A 20,308-nucleotide genomic window follows, 5' to 3' on the forward strand; every position below is an offset into this window, starting at 1 on the left:
TACCAAGACTGCTTCATACTCGGCCTCATTATTAGTAGCCGAGAAAGCCAATCTCAAAGATTTTTCAAAGACAATTCCTTCGGGGGACATTAGAACAAGTCCAACGCCGGACCCTTTATGATTAGCAGCCCCGTCCACATAAACTTTCCAAGCCGAGGTCGATACTGCTGTGATCACACCAACTGATTTTTCAAGCTTGTGCGCTACCTTTTAAGTTTCTTCTAACAATGGCTCAGCTTACTCTTCCACCAAATCAGCGAGGACATGTCCTTTCACCGAGGTGCGAGGCTTGTACTTAACATCAAAGGCTCCCAAAATGGTTCCCCATTTTGCCACTGCCAGAATAATCGGCACTACGCAACACGGCCTTGAGCGGCAAGCTGGGTCAAAACAACCACGGTATGAGATTGGAAATAATGAGGAAGTTTGCGCGTGGCGTGGACTACGGCCGAAGTGCTTTTTCCAAGGGCAAATAGCGCACCTCGGCTTCATTCAATGACTTACTAACATAGTAGATCGGCCTCTGCACTCCATCTTCATTCCTTATAAGGACTAGACTCACCGCATGAATAGCCACGGCAAGATAAGCGAATAAAACCTCGTCCACCTCGGGCGAGATAAAATGGGTGGCCGAGATAGATATTGCTTAAGCTGTTGGAAAGGCGACTCACAATCCTCGGTCCACTTTGAAACCCTTTCCACTTGTTCAACAAGCGAAAGAAAGGACGGCACCGGTCGGTGACCGAGAAATAAATACGTTCAACGCGGCAATCATTCGGTCAATTTCTGAATCTCCTTTGGGTTCGGCGGCTGCAAATTTTGAATAGCCCTAACCTGCACGGGTTCACCTCTATGCCCCTATGAGTGATCATATATCCTAAGAACTTTCCGGATCCCACTCCAAAAGAACACTTGGAGGCGTTAAGGCGCAACTTATACTTCCTCGGCATTTGGAAGGTGTCGGCCAAATCTGTGATGTGCGAAGGTACCGTCTTACTCTTTACCACCATGTCATCCACGTATACTTCTATGGTTTTCCCCGATTCTTTGTTCAAACATTCGGGTCATCATTCTTTGATAAGTAGCCCCGGCATTTTTTAACCCAAATGGCATGACTTTATAATGATAGTTCCCCGTTGGAGTAATGAAAGCGATCTTTTCACGATCCTCTAATGCCAAGGGGATTTGGTGGTAACCACGAAAGGCGTCCGGGAAACTCATCCGAGGATGTCCGACGGTAGCATCTACCGGTTGATCAATCCGTGGCATTGGGAATGAATCTTTAGGACGAGGCCTTGTTCGGATCGGTAAAGTCTACACATACTCTCCACTTGCCGTTCTTCTTCTTAACGACAACGGTATGAGCCAACCATTCGGGGTAGAAAACTTCTTTGATAGCCCCCGCCCTTTTGAGTTTAAGAACCTCTTCCTTCACGGCCTCGAATGTTCTCGGGAAGATCGCCGAGGTGGCTGCCTCCTCGGAACAATGGCCGGATTGACGTTTAGATGATGACAAATAAAGTTCGGATCCACACACGGAGCCTCATAGGGGTCCCATGCAAAGACATCTAGATTATCCTTCGAAATTTCAACAACTCCATCTTTTCTTGGTGTGGCAATCGTATGCCAACTTGAAAGAACCTCTGCGGATCGTCGGTTATTACAAACTTCTCTAACTCCTCGCAAACGGCCTCATCTTCGTCATCGCTCCGGGTGCCTCCGGAGCTGTTAATTGCTATGACTCTGGATGGGCAAGGTTGATAACTCGACTTCGGCGACGAAATCTTGCGGCGGAGATGCATTGCACAGCCACTGCTGCCGAGGATTTCCTCAACATGTTCCCCCGAGGGGAATTTAACCTTAGCGTGCAAGGTAGAGGAAACGGCTCCCGGGGCGTGCAGCCATGGCACAGCGAGGATGGCTGTATATGGAGAGTACGCGTCAACCACAATGAAATCTACTTCAACCGTTTCTGTGCCGGATTGAACGGTTAAACGGATCTGTCCTTTTGGCACAACGGCTCTCCCTTCAAAGCTAATAAGAGGTGAGTCATAAGGAGTTAAATCTTCCAACTCCAACCTTAACCCCTTAAATAGATCGGGGTACATGATATACGCACCGCTGCCACGATCTATCATTACCCTCTTCACGTCATAATTACCTATTCGAGGGTAACCACAAGAGCATCGTCATGGGGCTGGATAGTCCCTACTTTATCCTCCTCGGAGAAACCCAAGACGGAGTAAAGTGCTCTTTAATCTCTTCGGCCTGCTACCCACATCCTCGGCCTGCGAATGGGAAACCGCCATAACCCTAGTAGGACCTGAGCCTGTCCTACCAGGTGCAGCGAAGATAACATTAATCGTCCCCAAAGCTGGCCGAGATGAACTATTCCGCTGGTTGTTTGAACCAACTTGACCGACTTGCCCGGTGGGGCTGACACAAGTCTTGCTTTAACTTTCCCTCAGCGACGAGCTGCTCTAGATGGTTCCACGGGGTTCGACGGTTCTCGGTAGTGTGGCCCACATCCTGATGGTGCGACGAGAAAAGGTTTTGATTTCTTCTCGCGGGGTCACCTGCCATTTTGCCGGGCCACCCGAAGAAGGGCTCTTTACGAACTTTTTCTAATAAGCGATGCCTTTGGTTCTCGGAACACGGTATTCTGACTGAGGTGCGCCGAGCCGGATTGTCCGAAGTAATCCCTCCTCGGCTTGTTGTTGTGATATCTGTCCGACACGAAATCCCTTCTCTCTGCGGGATAACCTTCTCCTTTCCTTTTCCCTGTTCTTTGGTCTTCCTCTACCCTTTTATATTCATCAATACGATCCATAAGACGACGTACGCTGCGGACGGGCTTTTCGTCAAAGACTTTCTTAGGTCGTGATCGGTAGGGAGGCCTACCTTAAAGGTATTTAGCGCCACCTCATCAAAGTCGCCGTCTATTTCATTAAACATCTCCCAATATCTGTCGGAGTATGCTTTCGGTGTCTCCCCTTCCTTCATGACCATGGATAGCAATGAGTCCGGTGGCCGAGGGACTCTGCTACAAGTAATGAACCGAGAAGCAAACGCCCTAGTTAGTTCCCCAAACGAGCCTACGGACCCCGACTTGAGACCGTTGAACCATCTCATAGCCACGGGTCCCAGCTGGAGGGAAGACTTTACACATCAAAGTCTCGTTATGAGAGTGCACGCCATCCTTTGGTTGAAGTGACTCACGTGCTCCACGGATCGGTCCGGCCATTATAGATGGTAAACGTGGGCTGGGTGAACCTCTGGGGAGCCTCCCCTCTCAATCCTTCGTGAAAACGGAGATTTAGAGAGTTGGTGCAACGCCCTACTCATGGTATCGTTGCCTAAACCCCTAGGACGAAGCTTCTTACGTACGCGGATTGGCTGGTCGTTCTCCTCACCGGAGGATGTTGCCTTTGGTGGGGGAATATGACCTTGAACCGTAGCCATGTCCCCCATCCTTCTCTGAGGAAGAACTAGATGAGGACGGGGAAACCTTACGTTTAGCACGGCGTAACTTCCTCTTCAAACGATTGATTTCCTTCTGCATGGATTTAGAGCCCTCATCGTGGGTAGTGCTACCCCCTCCATGAGTATGGCTAGCCCACGGATATTACGTATGGACGCTTCCCTCACGATCCCTACGTTGTTCAAGACGTTCGAAATGATCTTCAGGTTGTGACCCTTGTGACTCTGCATGATGAGAGCCTAAGCCTGCCATAATATCCCTACTACTTCTAGACTAGATTCCCACAGACGGCGCCAATTGTAAGTGCACAATTGCACCTGGACCCAAGAATAGTTATGGGCTCAGACCCAATGAGCCTTAAACAATAAGAATTTGTAGAGTGTGGGCTTGAAACCCAGGTTAGAAGTGTATGAGGATGAAATGACAAACTAAAGATTCCAAGTACTTAGAGACAAAAAGGAGTAATGTAAATAGACCTCCTCGGACGTAAGCCGAAAGCTGTTCTTATATTATATCTCTCTCTTTTTCCTTCTTCTTTTTAGGTTACAAAAAGTTCCGTCCTGTTTCTGTTCCCGGTCCCTCCTTAAATACTCCTCTTTTTAATACTTTATCCACGTGTTGCCCCCCAATTCCTCCCTTAGCCTAGATATTTCTTTTCTTAGTGCCTTTGAACAGTAACTAGAAGTTTCCCTTCCACTGTTTAAGTGTCACTTCCTCATTAATGCGGCCAGGGTGGTAGGTGCAGGGTCTTTAATGTGGAGGTAGCAGCCTTTACCTTTGATATTCTTCCAACATCGGCACTTCTAGGACATTCAAGGGTTCTCTCCCTTTAACCGTTGGTCTTGACCGTATCATTCCCTAATCTTTACCATGAAGTCTCAGGTTCTTTGATGTCAGTCCGAGGGGAAAACCGTCCTCGGCTGGATCCTAGGATCCTCGGCGTATAGGCCGACCCATAGCACCAACAATCTCTAACCCCAGGGTCAGGTCGGCCTTCTTTAACAAGGCCCAAAAGGCCCACATTCCCACCAGGATCCTTTTGCCCCACACATCTATTACTTTTTTTTTTTTTACTTTTATTATTGAAGCTTCTGTCACTTTTAGTGAGCGTTTGGATTGCGTTTTTAAGGGACATTTCAGCATTTGCGTTTGGATTACGGTGGGACCCACGCAAACAGTAACAAAGAAAAACACCAAGTTTGGGAACTGAAACGCGAAGCTTATTGTTCCTTCAACATGTGTACTGTTTCAATCAAACTAGGCATGTACTGTTCCTTTTCTTTTCATTATTCAATCAAGATATATTATTTCATAGCTATAGCATGGAATTATCATATTAGCTAGTGCTCTTCTTCTTCTTTTTTTGGAGCAAAAGGTAAGGACTAAGCAAGAACAAAGTAAACAGACTCCTATAGAAAACCATCCCAGCATTGACCATACGCTATACAGTCACTGCATCACCAGGAAAAGGAAAAGCAGATAGTTATAGTAGGGTAAACTTGTAGTGTTTAAATAATTTGCGCACCAAGATGTTAAGATCTTCAATGTCTATTACTCTTTTTTTTTTTTTTCCTTTTATTATTGAAGCTTTTATCACTTTTAGTGAGCGTTTGGATTGCGTGGGGCGTTTCAGCGTTTGTGTTTGGATTAAGGTGGGACCCACGCAAATAGTAACGAAGAAAAACACCAAGTTTGGGAACTGAAACACGGAGCTTATTTTTCCTTCAACGCGTGTACTTTTTCAATCAAACTGGGCATGTACTATTTCTTTTCTTTTCATTAATTTTTTTTTTTTTGGAAGAACTTGTACTAGTACCAGTCATCAACCCAGAAGCTTCTTCATCCAAGAACAAATCATCAATCTTTCTCATTGTGGCATGCACCACCACCAACACCGCACTAATCAACAGTGCCACCAAGATGTTCAAACGCATGCGTGTTCTTCATGTTCTTCCCAGAGCATAACTATTCATGTTCTTGAAACCTAGCAAACCCATCAAAACAGAAGATCAAAATGGTGAAACCAAAACCATATGAATCAAACCCATGTGAAAAAAAAAAAATCGAACCCATCAAACGATCAAACCTAGCCAACGCAACTGATCAAACGGATCTATCTAGCAAACGGAACCGATCAACCCCAGCTAATGGAACCGATCAAACCCAGCAAACGTAACCGATCAAACGGATCTACCCAGAAAACGCAAATCAAACCCATCAAACCAACCACCGATCAACCCATCCACCACCACCGAGGGAACCTGATCTTCGCCAGCGTCAGGCTAGGTTATCTTCCTCGTGGATTTACATTCTGAGCTCTTTGTCGACGTCGCTGATGGGCATGGAACTCTCTAGACATAGGCATTAGCTAGGTTGGGTGAGGAGTTAATAGAAGAGAAAGAGGGGGAAAAAAAAAAAAAGTAAAAAGTAAAAACACAGTTTTCAGCTGAGCTATAGTACTCGGACCCAAAAATAATCCACACGCGTTTTTCACTTATTTATTACAGTGTTTTTAGTTTTCAGCAAAATAAGTAGTATCCAAACGGACTCTTAATCTTTTAGTCATGCATAACGGTAACAAAATTTTCGATAAGAGAAGGATATATCCCCACCCGCCAGGACTCAAAAGTCAATGATTAATTCAAATTCAATGGTTTTATAATGACATTGTGCTGCAAAAATGGGAAAACAGAGAAGGAGTAAATTAATATATTAGAAAGTACATTATTTTTATATAAGCCAAAGGTTGCATATAGTTAACAACAAAGTTAATGACATAACAAAATGTCACAATAATTTCACAATATTTTTAAATTAGTCTATCGCCTCACTCAGGATTCAAGAGCCCATCCCAATGTGCTATTAGAAAGTTTTCAAATATTAATTTGGGAATGTTGTGAAAGCACTATAAATTTTTTGCTAAAATGCAAAACTGATTTCTAACTTTCTTCAAATTTCATTTTAGTCATTTAATTTTGCTTTTTTCATTTCAGTCCTCTAAATTTCAGATTTATTCAATTAAAGCATTTTCATTAACTTTTGTTAAAGTTTTTGAAAGAAAAAATCTGGAATATATTTTTCAATCATTAATTGAATTTTTTTAATTAAAAAAATTTGAAGAAAAATTTATAAAATTGAAAAATTAACTACAACATATAACAAAAGTTGATAAAAAAATCTTAATTGAATAAACTTGAAAGTTAGAAGACTGAAATAAATAAAAATAAAATTAGAAAATTGAAATAAAATCTGAAGAAAATAAAACTCGCATACCTATCATGACTTATATACCCGCAATATAGGAGAATTCAAATTACAAGTAAAACTGATTTGTGTCTAGCCGGCCAACACCTAAAACTAGAAAATTACTTAAAAGCTATAAGCACTAAAAATGGAGAATAGCCTTCTTCTTCTTCTTTTGTTTGTTTTTTTATTTTTTATTTTTTATTTTTTATTTTTTATACGTTCGCATGAGAGTGGGGGGAATATGCCAATGTTGCCTATAAAGTCATCTTCCTTCCTTCTTTTTATTTTTATTTTTATTTCTATATTTTAGGACATAAAGTAGCTGTCCAATCTAGTCAGGTACTTGTTTGGAGGGTAGTAAGGTAATATCCCATGGAGCGATTGATACAGCTGTTCAATAATTTTTGAACATTAAAAAGTGTTTTCGTCCCATCACATATTGACAATATCCGTACAAAGACAATGACCATTTTGCTATTTTACATTTAAACAACATTATGTGAATTATTTGGAGGGAATGCCTATTCAGATTTTAATCACTTGTCACTTCAATTCCTCATTTGTTTTCAAATAGGTTGTCCAAAACAGTTATTAGTCCAAACTTGTCCAAAAAAGTTAAACTATTGGGAGTTAGTGGATTTAATCATTTAATATAACATTCCATTAGGGCTGGTAGAGATAGGGTTTGAATCTAAGATTTTCCATCTAAATCTTCTAATAAAATAACATTTTATCGATTTCCAAAAAACTAAAGCTATGAGAATAGTAAATTTAGTTATTTAATCTAAGAATCAAAATACAAACATTCTTCTTAAAAAATGAATTTATTGGTGAGTTAAAAGGGAGATTTTGCACTAAAATATTATTGAATTGATTCTTATTTCTCTATATTTTTTTTTTATCTTCTTCTTCTTTTTTTATTAATTTCGAGAGAATCATATTTGGTCTCCATTTGAAATAGCTAAATTGCACAGTTATGATTTTTTTTTTTTTTTAATAGGGAACCTCACCGACACAGTTTCCTTTGGATATATTTATGGGATGCAAACAAATAGATAAACACCTCATCTGCTTGAAACCCAAAATATTTGGATCTATATAAAATTCATTACAAGCCTCCTATCACTAGGTTACACCCTAAAGGGTGTATAAATACTGTTAACGTGTAATAGGTTATGGGCTTTAGGCCCACCTTGTTTACTTGTACTACACACATACTTGTACTATACTCTCTGCCTCTTATATAAAGGCATTCTTGTATATTTATTACTTGTGAAATACAATACTATCCATTTAGTATTTATAACATGGTATCAGAACCACTACTCTGAATTTTTGGTGTGCAATTTGCACTCTTGTCTTCTCAGTATTCTTCTCTCCTTTGGTGTCGACGTCACTGTCAAAATCCTCATCGCCATTGTCGTTATACACTGAAGACCACTGCCATTCCAGTCGCCGCCATAAATTCTGCTTCGATCCACTAGTCGCCAGTACCATTGGAATCATTTTCTTCCGATCAACATCATAGGAGAAGAATCGACGTCATCAGACATACCACGTGCCCTCACACGCCACCCAAGAAATATGTATCGAAGCAATGCGCCACACGTGCCTGCACGCGCTGCTAGAAGACTCTGCTTCTTCTTCCACGCGCTCACACGCCTCATGCGCTCACGCGCCTCATGCGCTTCACGCGTCCATGCGCCTCACATGCCACACACGTTGCACACACTTCTAGTTACATGCTGATGTCATCTCTGACACCATCCTGCTTACATCAACTGCCACATCATCCCTAGCTTACGTCATCATCTGCATCATCTTGCTAATATCATCGCTCCTTGGTTGACTTTGACCGTTGACTTTTGAGGCAAGTTTGACCTTTGACTTTTTTTTTAAAGTTGACTTCTTGCAGTCCAGGTGTTCCTTGCCTAGTTTTTCACGTAGATTTCATTTTTACAATCTATTTTTGCATATTTTTCTTCTAAATGAAGAATAGGGACAAGTCATCTTTTTATTGCAACAATCGTCGCCAACAATCCAACCAAGGTTTTTGCAAACGTCTTGGCTATAATATTGAGACTTATAATCAACGCAACAAATTAGTTATTTTCATTTCTATTGCTACTGTTATTAACACTGAGAGTATCCAACCAATGGCTCCTGTTTCTGCAAAGATTAAGTCTTCTAGATCCACTATCACCATTTCCACAATTGACCTTTAAAACATCATCGCTAATACCATTCGTATGGTGGGTAATGCATTTTATTCCTCTTCTCTTTTACTTACATCTGGTATGTCTTCTTCCTCTTGGCTTATGGATTCCGCTTGTTGCAATCACATGACACCTCACTCATCCTTATTTTCTCAACTTGAACCTGCACCATACCCTCTTAATATTTGAACAACTAATGGTTCCACAATGTTTGATCATAATATAAGTTATATCTCGACCTCCAAATTCTCAGTTCCTAGGGTCTTTAATGTTCCTAACCTTTCTTACAATTTATTTTTTGTGGAACAATTAGCTGAGTTGAGTTATCGCATTATCTTTGATTATTCTGGGTGTATTGTGTAGGATTTGAGGATGGGACTGGAGCTTGGGACCGGTCCTAGAGTTGGGCGTATGTTTCCTGTGAACAGCCTTCGTCTTCCACCTATTGCTTTTGTTTCTATTGTTGCTGTAGTTGCTACAGTTTCTTTTATTCCTTCCCTTGCACTTTGGCATGCACGACTTAGTCACGCATCTTCCTCTCGGGTACAACACTTGGCTTTTAGAGGTTTGTTAGGTTTAGTGTCCACAGAAAATTTTGATTTTTTTTCATATCAGTTAGGAAAACAACTAGCTTTGCCTTTCAATACTAGTGAATCAATGTCCACTAATATTTTTGACCTAGTTCATTCTAATGTCTAGGGGCATTCCTCTGTCTCTAGTATTAGAGGAAATTTATATATTTTTTTTGTCTTTGTTGATGATTATTCTCGCTATATTTGGATTTTTCATATGAAACATCGTTCTTAATTATTGCAAGTATATTCTAATTTTACAAAAATGGTTGAAACTCAATTTTCTAAATGTATCAAAATATTTCGATCTGATAATGCTCTTGAATACACCCAATATGCTTTCCAAGCTGTTTTGCATTCCTATGGTACTATTCATCAACTAACTTGTCTAGGTACCTCTCAGTAAAATGGTAGAGCCGAACAAAAATTTCGTCATATTCTTGACACTGTCCGTGCTATCTTTTTCTCTACTAAAGCTCCTGCTCCAGCTCCTTTTTGGGGTGAAACTGCTCTTCATGCTTTTAATTGTATTTACAGTCCTATCATCCAAAATCAAACTCCATATGAGCGCCTTTTTAGGTCATCTCTAGACTATCACCACCTTTGCTCCTTTGATTTTGCCTGTTTTTTTCTTCTTCAGCCACATGAGCATAATCAACTTGAGCCTCGGTCTAGACTTTGTTGTTTTCTTGGCTATGGCGAAACTCAAAAGGGGTATCAGTGTAATGATCCTATCTCTCATCATCTTTGTATCTCCCGCAATGTTGTCTTTTGGGAACATCGCTACTTTGTCGAGCTCTCTCACTTTCGCACCTCTCTATCTACCTCTTCTATCTTAGATCTTTTTCTAGATGAGCCAAATATTCCTTCTAAAGTTACTCCTAATCCTCCTATAGACTTCTCTGTCCAATTACTAGATATTTTTTATGCCTCTCTTGGATCACCCTTTAATGAACATGTGGAAGATGAATAGGTCAAAGATGAGCTACCCAATCCTGAGCTTAGGACCTTACTCCTGCTTCGCCTGAAGATCTTGCACAAGACATTCCACCTCATCACTCAACTTGGGTAAGATCCATTCCTGCACATTTACTGGACATCATTGTTATACTACCCTTGCTACACTGCACAAGCCTCACACCTATTTTGAGGCCTCCACTGACCCTTTATGGTAGATTGCAATGAAAGATGAATTTAATGCATTATCTAAAAATCATACTTGGGATTTGGTGACTCTCCCCTTTAGGAAATCTATGGTTGGTTGTAAGTGGATTTACATGATCACATCTCGCTCCTAATGGGTCCATTGAGTGATATAAAACTTGTCTTGTTGCAAAAGGTTTTACATAGGAATATGAGATTGATTATAAATAGGCCTTTGCTTTGGTTGCTTGAATCTCATTTGTTCGTACCCTCTTAATTATTGCTGCTGCTAGTAAATGGGACATTTTTCAGATGGATTTCAAAAATCTCTTCCTTAATGGGAATTTAAGTGAAGAAGTTTATATGCAACCTCTTCCTGGTCTCTCTATTGAATTAAACAAGGTTTGTCACATTCGACGTGTACTTTATGGCCTTAAACAAGCTCCATGAGTTTGGTTTGCCAAGTTCAGCTCTACCATCTCTCGCTTAGGTTACATTACCAATCATTATGATTCTGTCTTATTTCTTCGTCGCATTGACAAAGACACCATTTTGCTTCTCCTATATGTGGATGATATGATCATAACTAGCGATGACCTTAGTGGCATTCAAGAACTCAAGGATTTTCTCAGTCAGTAGTTTTAGATGAAATATCTTGGACATCTCAGTTACTTTTTGGGTCTTGAAATAACTTATTTCACAGATGGTCTTTATATTACTTAGGCCAAGTACGCTTCTGAACTTTTATCTCTAGCTGGACTCACTAATAGCAAGACTGTTGACACTCTAGTTGAACTTAATGTGCATCTGACTCCCTCAGGGGGGGGGGAACCATTGTCTAATCCCTTTCTTTACAGACTATTGGTTGGTAGCCTAGCTTATCTCATTGTCACTTGTCCCGACATTTCCTATGCTATTCACCAGGTGAGCCAGTATCTGTTTGCTCCACAATCGACTCACTATGCTGTTGTTCTGCGCACTCTTCGATACTTGAAAGGCACTCTCTTCCATGGCCTTTTCTACTCTGCTTAGTCTCCTCTTGTTCTCCGTGCATTCTTTGATGTTGATAGGGTAGGAAATCCCACTGATTGCAGGTCCATTACTGCTTATTGGTTTCTTCTTGGTTCTTCTTTGATTTCCTGGTGAAGCAAGAAATAAACCTTTGTGGCCCGCTCCAATACTGAAGCAGAATATCGTGCCCTTGCTGATACCACATCTGAGTTCCTTTGGCTATGATGGCTTCTTAAGGACTTATGTGTATCCACATCCACTGCTACTCGTCTTGATTGTGACAACTAGAGTACATTTAATATTACTCACAATGATGTCTTCCATGAACGGACTAAACACATTGAAATCGATTGTCATTTTATCCGTTATCATCTTGTCCATGGTGCTCTCAAGTTGTTCTCGGTCTCCTCTAAAGATCAACTTGCAAATTTCTTCACCGTGCAGTGCTTGTTAACGTTTTCTTTTTTGTGTTTCACTTAAAAAAATGAAAAAAGTTGTAAAAAAAAATTACCAAAAACTGAAAAACTGTCAAAAGCTGAAAAAGTAATTTAAAAAGTTACCAAAAAGTATGTTGTTAACGGGCACCTTATGGTGCCCGTTAACACAACCCTAAAGCAAATACATTGACAATAATATATGTCCTTTTGGCTGTGTATGGTGCTATACAGAATAATTATGGGTGTCCCGCAAGGGCTTTCAATTTACGTAGCAGCAATAATAATGCAGATACAATCCAGGAATAGCAAAAGTTGTGGCTGCAATTTTGCCAATCAATTTGTATCGCCCACCCGCGCACTAGCTAGATCTTTATACACTCATCAAGCTAGTTTCTTTCTTTCCTTCCTTATTTTTTTTTTCTCTCTCTCTCTTGCAAGTTGCATATACTTTTAGTTCTTACATGTCTAAAAAGACTAAAATCCCAGATATACATGAAAAGAAATTGGTTTCCATCAAAAAAGAAAAGGAAACGCACGAAAAAAAGTGGGGAAATATAATAATATTTGATCATGTGAAACAGAGAAGTACAGAAAGAAAAAGAGAAAAATCTAGCCACCCCAAATTCAAATGGACTTTTCATTATAAAAAAAAAAAAAAAAATCAAATGCACTTTATTTTAGTTAATCACAAATGGATTACATACGAGGAGCGATCGGATTTCAACTTTGAAGTTTAAAGCATGCTAGTAATAAAATGCGAATGCATTTTTGCAGATTTCATTTAAATAAAAAACGAAAAAACTTTTTGAAGTTATATTGTGCATTTATTAGAGATTTTCTTTTGAAGTATGTACAATCTCAATGTTCTTTAACATGTATCAAGTTTTATATTAATCAGATGTAATTTATTATTCAATCTAAAAGACCATATTTTACGAACATTTTAAATGAAAAAACTCAAAATTTAAACATGTAAACGATAATATAGTTATTAATCTCAAATTATCTTAACAATTTTCAAGTATGTAGAATATAAGAAGAAAATCTAATTTAACGGTGAATTTTTAGTGATGTATGATATCTTAGACTTACACACACATCAATAAGAAATAAGCAATTTAGATGAAATCTTATAAAGTTTCCTTTGTTGGTAGGATTGGATAAGGGAAACGTTTCTAAATACCAACTATTAATCGTACCGTATTCAAATCTTTAAGGGGACATTGAAGTGCGTGGATTGGAGGCTTACGTTGCAACAATTTACTATCAGAGACATCTACGAGATTTAAAACTCAATTTGTTAACTGTAGTTAGATTTGCTATGAATAGGGTTATTCTGCCTGTAAATCTTTACCTTATAGTGAAACTATTTTCCTTGAAATTGATAAGGTCAAGTCCCCTTAGGTTTATCCTTTGGAACAATCTGTTTCATTAGGTTTAATTTCCTAGATCATCATATCTTGTCTAATTATATTTCCGCATTTGCATAATTATGATGATTATGTGTTTAGCCTAAAGCTTGCATAATAGATCTAATAATCAACTTGGTTATAATTTGGTTAAATATAGTGTTTATTCTGGGATCTAAAACTAACATTCTCTATAATTATTGAATTATTAAAAAAAAAGGTTAAATAAGCTTGTCCATCCTAAATCCACCGAATGTACAATATAATGACCACAAAATGGTGTGATTTTGGAAAGGATACAAGGGTTCATGTCTGCTCCTAGTCTTTGCATTCATTTTGGTCTCGTAGACCAACTTCCCTAAGTTGCACCACTAGAAGTTGCACTACTAGTGTAGTTCCTTCCTCATAGTTACAATTTATATGGGACTTTATTAAATCACTTTTTAAAAGTGTACTACATTGCTCTTAGTTGTAGGACTCTTACTTTTCGTACGTTTATTGTACTACTTATTTAATTTGTTCCTAGAACATGTACTATCATTCAAGGGTAAGGGTGGCATCGTCCAAGGCAAACATTCCTTTATAAGTCTTTGGGAAGAACCTAATAAAGGTACCCAGTGGGCATTGATCAGTTCCCTCCTCCTTTTGTTGTTTGTTTGTTTAGTTTTGTTTTGTTTTGTTTTGATCAATATATAGCTAAGAGATGGGGGAGTTTAAATTCTAAAGATTTTTCTTGGAAATATTAGGAAGTATCAATTGATCTTTAAAACTCGTTTTGGAAGTTTATAATTTGTAAAGGCCTGCTTGACACCTTAGTTTTAACACATTTTTACCTATTTTAAATAACATTATACACATTTTCACACACTTTTTCACCTATATGTATATCAAAAACACCCAAACATCATAACTCAAACTATTCTCCCAAATACCCCCTCAAGATTTGTTTCAAAGGAGGACAACCGACTTCATCAACAAGATTTAATTTTTCACGAATATACAGGTACTGCAATGACTTCTTACTTTTTATTTTTATTTTTGGTACCTCTAGTGATTAGCCTCTTAAAGATAAAGTGGACTCCTTACGGTTGTGAAGATTAATTGAGGTTTTAGTATTTGCCCGTTTGGATCCCCGTTTCCTGTTGCGTTTGCGTTTTTTTTTTTTTTTTTTTTTTTTTTTTTAAAGACCAGCGCTTGGTGCACTGTTCATGGGACATGAACAGTGCACCAAGGCATATAAACAATAAAAAAAAGTGAACAGTGTTTTTTTACACATTAAAAAATTATTTTGCTACAGTGTTTTCAGTTTTCAGTTTTCAGCAATAAGTTCTATCCAAACGGACTCTATATATATGATACTTTTATCAAAGTTTAAGGCTACCGTTTGAAAGGATGGAATCTCGATGCGATCATCGTGATGGATATCACAAATGAGAAGATATTGTTATGGTGCACTACGTGCATACCTCCATGGAAGTTTTTATATATTAACTAAAGGTCTATTTTCTTTATAAATAAGAAAGAAAGAAAACTAAACTCTATTTTTTTTTATTATAATTTATTTATATTAGGTTTCATTTGTTATTTAGATTCTTGGTTTTTTATTTGGATATATTTAAACTAAGCATAATAGTTATTACAAATATTTAAATAATGAGTCGAATACGAGTTCAATATATTAAAATCTAAGAGAGTTCTTAGTTGCATCCAAGTTTTTTTTTTAAAGAAATCAGCTACTTGATTTCCTTTACAATAAGAATTCAGCAACTCTAAACAGGACATTGCACTCTCCAATAATAGAAGCATAAGAATTTAGACATGCAAATCAAAAAGTGTAAAACTAGTTTAGTATTAATTTTAATTATTAAATTACGTGAATTCTAGTTAATTTAATTGATAAAATTTCATATTTTTAAATAAAAAATGTTTAGAATTTGAATCTAACATATACCAAAAACTAATTAGAATCTGATAATAAAAGAAATCATTATGGAGTGAACGTTATTCGTTCAAATAATAAATCTTCTCCACAGCTCATTTTTAAAACACTCAATTGGTTGTCGTCTTGCATCTTAATTTGTATTTCTGTTCCTCGATCACAAAAAAAAAAAAATCAAAGCTCCACATGCTCAATGATTTAAAAGTAACATCGACAATTTGGAAAACATCGTGGCTCCATCTGATTTATATTTTCGAAACATTATTGCGAACATACGCACGTGCTTCACATGTCTGTACAGAATTTCTTCTCATGTTTATCTTCTCCCTATGATCTTGTTGTTGTTGTTTTATTTATTTATTTATTTTTTAACTTTTATACATTCTTTGTTTGCACACAACGGTCGATGGCTGATACTTTTAATTTATATTTCAAACAAGTTTTCAAACTTCAGGAAAGGCATTCCTACACATGGACCAAACAAGCCATCATTTGTACTACCAGATTTTGTTTTTCCTTTTTGACATAAAAATAATTCAACAACAGTGTTGATAACTTTTTTATTTATAATTAAATATTGGAACATAGAGGCGTGCATTTTCATTGGTCCCAAATTCATTGTGTTCTCACCTCTTTTTATTTTTGGACATGAAAATATCGCCATTATTGAGATTGTTTTTGTGTACAAGAAGACACTGTCAGATATATAATTTTTTGCCATCAGACTTGACCCAAACTTTGAAACTTCCTATAAATAGATGAGCATTCTTGTAATGAAAATCCATACTTGGTGCCTGTCTACATCACCTAGTTCATTTTCAGAGCTCTCAGAATTTCAAACATGGTTGAGACTCATCAATGTAGAAGAATTTTTATTTCTTTGCTGGCCTTCTGTATCTTTTATTCAATCAATGTTCTAACTGTTGAGGCAAAAACTCACTACCATGTCTGGGATGTGAAATATACCTATAAATTTCCAGATTGCTACAAGAAACTAGCTATAACAATCAACGGGGAGTCTCCAGGGCCTACAATCTATGCACAACAAGGAGATACAGTTGTTGTTAGGCTTACAAACACTATGTTAACTGAGAATGTTGCAGTGCATTGGCATGGAATCCGACAGGTATTGTCATTATTTCCATTTTGCTTTTCCTATTACTAAACTCCACTGTTGAAAACAAAGGAACAGAAAAAAAGTTAGGACCGAAGTGTTCTTAATTATTGAGATTTTGATTTCTATTTTTTTTTTTTTTATTGCAACTTTCTTTGTGCTTGCTTGGCTACAGTATGGAACACCTTGGCATGATGGAACTGATGCGGTTACTCAATGTGCAATTATGCCCGGAGAAACCTTTAATTACAAGTTTGTAGTTGACAGAGTAAGTCTCAAATTAGCAAACATCGCAAGAAGATACATTCAGATTTTCAGTACCATCAGTGTTTTTTTTCCTCCTAACTCTATGTTTTTGAAAATGTAGGCTGGGACTTATCTTTACCATGCGCACTATGGAATGCAAATATCAGCAGGGCTGTATGGATTCATTATTGTAAAACTACCTGATAGAGTTTCTGAGCCTTTTGCCTATGATCATGACCATACCATTCTTCTTAAAGATTGGTACCACGGTAGTACTTACGAAGAAGCCGTAGGCTTAGCTTCCATTCCCTTTAAATGGGTAGGAGAGCCGCAGGTAACAGATTTCATCATACTACATATATAAATAGAAAAGTGGTTTCACATAAAACCATGACAATATTACTTAATCTACTTTTCAGTCACTCTTGATAAATGGAAGAGGAAGGTTCAACTGCTCTGCTGCAGACACAGCTTCCGGAGTTTGTAATGCAACAAATTCAGATTGCTCTCCCTATTCTTTGACAGTAGTCCCTGGAAAAACATATAGACTAAGGATTGCCAGCTTGACTTCTCTATCGGCATTGAGCTTTGAAATTGAGGTAATTTTTGAAATCTTGGATTATCTCCATTTGATTACATAATGGTTTTTTTAGATTGAGGGGTGTAGAGTAGAGTGGAATTGACACAAAATTAGCCTATTTTCAGCCACCTCTACTCTACTTCCCTTCATTTCCCCTCCCTTCCCGCTTAATCCAAACAAGCCTAAGTGTTTGTTATTTTGTCATGAGTTGGGTTTTAGGTCAGATAATTAATAGGCTGAGTTAGGCTATATAAGTGATTACGAGGAACTCTGATTATAACTTGATTTGTTTTTTTGGGGCAAAATGCCATACTTGACTAGTGTATTTTTGGGTTACCACATAATTAATGTCATAAAGTTTCATAACATACTTTCTGATCTATGCTGCAGGGCCATAACATGACTGTGGTTGAAGCGGATGGAAGCTTTGTTGAGCCATTTGTAACAAAGAACCTATACATAAATTCTGGTGAGACATACTCAGTGATAGTAAAAGCTGACCAAGACTCTAAAAGAAACTATTGGATCACAACTAATGTTGTTGGCCGAAAACCTTCAACTCCAACTGGTCTAGGCATCTTCAATTACCATCCAAATCATCACTACAAATACCCAACAACAGAACCAACCACTGGTCCTTTTTGGAATGACACGGCTTCAAAATTGGCTCAAAGCCGTGCCATCAAAGCCCACCATGACTATGTCACAGCACCACCTCCTACATCGGATAGGGTCATTGTGCTTCTCAACACACAAAATTTGGTCAATGGTATTTACCGCTGGTCTTTAAATAATATATCACTTAGCCTTCCACTTACTCCTTTCCTAGTTTCACTAAAACATAATTTCACTGATACATTTGATCAAAACCCACCTCCGGACACTTATGATGTTGAAAATTATGACATATACAGTGTAGCTGAGAATAAAAATGCCACTTCTAGCAATCCCATTTATAGGATAGACTTCAATACCACAGTGGATATTATACTTCAAAACGCAAACACTATGTCCAATGCTACAAGTGAGACACATCCGTGGCATTTGCATGGCCATGACTTTTGGATATTAGGCTATGGAGACGGTAAGTTTAATATTACAAAGGACCCAAAAAGCTATAACCTCGCAAATCCAATCATGAGGAATACTGTGCCACTATATCCATATGGATGGACTGCTTTGCGATTTCGGGCTGATAATCCTGGAGTTTGGTTGTTCCATTGTCATATTGAGTCTCACTTCTATATGGGCATGGGAGTTGTGTTTGAAGCTGGAATAGACAAAGTGGGTAATTTGCCAAAGTCTATTATGGGCTGTGGTAAAACTAAACACATGATCAATCCTTAAGTTTTGAAGATGAGATGAGTACTAAATATTGTATTAACTAATGCGGATTAATTTAAGCCCGTTTTCCTTAAACAAGCCTGTACTGTTATTCCTTCTGTGTTGTATGGTACATCCAATATTCAATTTTGGGAGGTCCCAAAACATTGTCTATTTTAATTTATCTGTTTGCTTGGAAAAGAATATGCGTGTTAATACTTTTGCAGTACTGCTTGTTTTTGTACGACTTTAAAAGCTTTTTACACAACTATGCCAACATTTACTTGGGCCGGATCTTACTTGATCTCAAAGTTGGGCCAATGTTCAATCCAGACTCGTGCCTCCGATTGGATACTGTTTGAAAGCTCAACTGACCGTGTTGTCTCGAGCGCATGTGATGATGGGAACAGTCGAATTAATTAAAATAAGTAAATGACTGGTGTGGGATCTACAAATAGACAAAAAAATAAAAATAAATATGTAATTCATGTGGGGCTCATCAATAATAGGAAAAATAAACAATAAGGTGGTAAATTATATATCATCTACTACAATGGAACAATTACTAACGAGAGAAAAAAGTTGGTAAATGATGGAGCAGCTAAATTTGATAAGTTCTTAGGATCACATTAATCAATTGTTGGAAGTTGATGGACCTTCAAAGTTTAAACACTCACACACCTCTCTTAATGAAAGAGGCTACACTCTAGGTACAAACAACTTAGAATGGAAAAGAAGAGGCTTTCACTCTAGGAACACAATTAGATGGAAAAGACTCACGTTCTTAAATTAAGGAAGATAGAATATGGAGAGGTAAGAGGAAGAGAACTCTTATTCTTTTTTCCTTAATGTTTTCACTTTTGGTTGGAATAAGGAAGATAGAATGGAGAGGTAAGATGAAGAGAACTCTTATTCTTTTTTCCTTAATGTTTTCACTTTTGGTTGGAACGGAGAAAATTTTAGGTATGCATGCAACACCATATGAACCTTAACTTCCACCATATCAAATTACATAACTCAAAAGATTTACTACACTATACAATAACTCCTCCTTTTACTAACTTATTTCATTCATGAAATGGAGTTTCATAATCTAAATAAATACTTGTACTTGAGAGGTGTGGTGTAGATATTTGCCACTTGCTCATGATATTTTATGAACTTGAGTTGAATTTCTCTCTTGGTTATGAAATAATATCTCGCATCAATCTGATTGTCTCATTTATGAAAAGCTGGATTCTTTGTAAAAGTTAATGTTGATTTGTTGTTCACAAATGTCTTTGTAACTTCTATTCTTGTGGCAAATGCAGCTCCTTTGAACATTTTTTATGCCAAATCTTATGACAAATGATAAAAGTAGTAGCAATGTACTCATCTTCACAAGCATAATTAGTTAAACTTGGTTGCTTTGTATAAGTTTATGTGAATGCAGTATCACCAATTTAGAATACAAATCTAGTAGTACTCTTTCTATCATCTATATCTCTAGCCCAATCATTGTCACTATAGCCAACAAGTTCAAACTCTTTAGAGTGTAAATAAAATATTCCAAAATTAAGTGTCCTTTTCACATGATAATGAACTTTCTCTT

At 37.7% G+C, this 20,308-nt stretch overlaps 1 protein-coding gene across 2 annotated transcripts; it reads left to right on the forward strand.

Moving 5' to 3' along the window:
• The first annotated feature begins 14,134 nt into the window (after positions 1-14,134).
• On the forward strand, positions 14,135-18,918 carry LOC142617406 (L-ascorbate oxidase-like). 2 transcript variants are annotated; one of them, XM_075790270.1, is made up of 6 exons: positions 14,135-14,518; positions 16,435-16,580; positions 16,744-16,836; positions 16,936-17,148; positions 17,234-17,413; positions 17,785-18,918. In XM_075790270.1, exons 2-6 carry the CDS (start codon positions 16,536-16,538, stop codon positions 18,739-18,741), a joined length of 1,488 nt encoding a protein of 495 aa, XP_075646385.1. In that variant the 5' UTR covers positions 14,135-14,518; positions 16,435-16,535; the 3' UTR covers positions 18,742-18,918. The 2 variants fall into 2 exon arrangements, with proteins under 2 accessions (XP_075646385.1, XP_075646384.1); XM_075790269.1 differs by lacking the exon at positions 14,135-14,518 and having other exon boundaries at positions 16,123-16,580.
• The last annotated feature ends 1,390 nt before the right edge of the window (positions 18,919-20,308 follow it).

Source organism: Castanea sativa, chromosome 11 (genome assembly GCF_040712315.1).
Source record: "Castanea sativa cultivar Marrone di Chiusa Pesio chromosome 11, ASM4071231v1".
Lineage (NCBI taxonomy): Eukaryota > Viridiplantae > Streptophyta > Magnoliopsida > Fagales > Fagaceae > Castanea > Castanea sativa.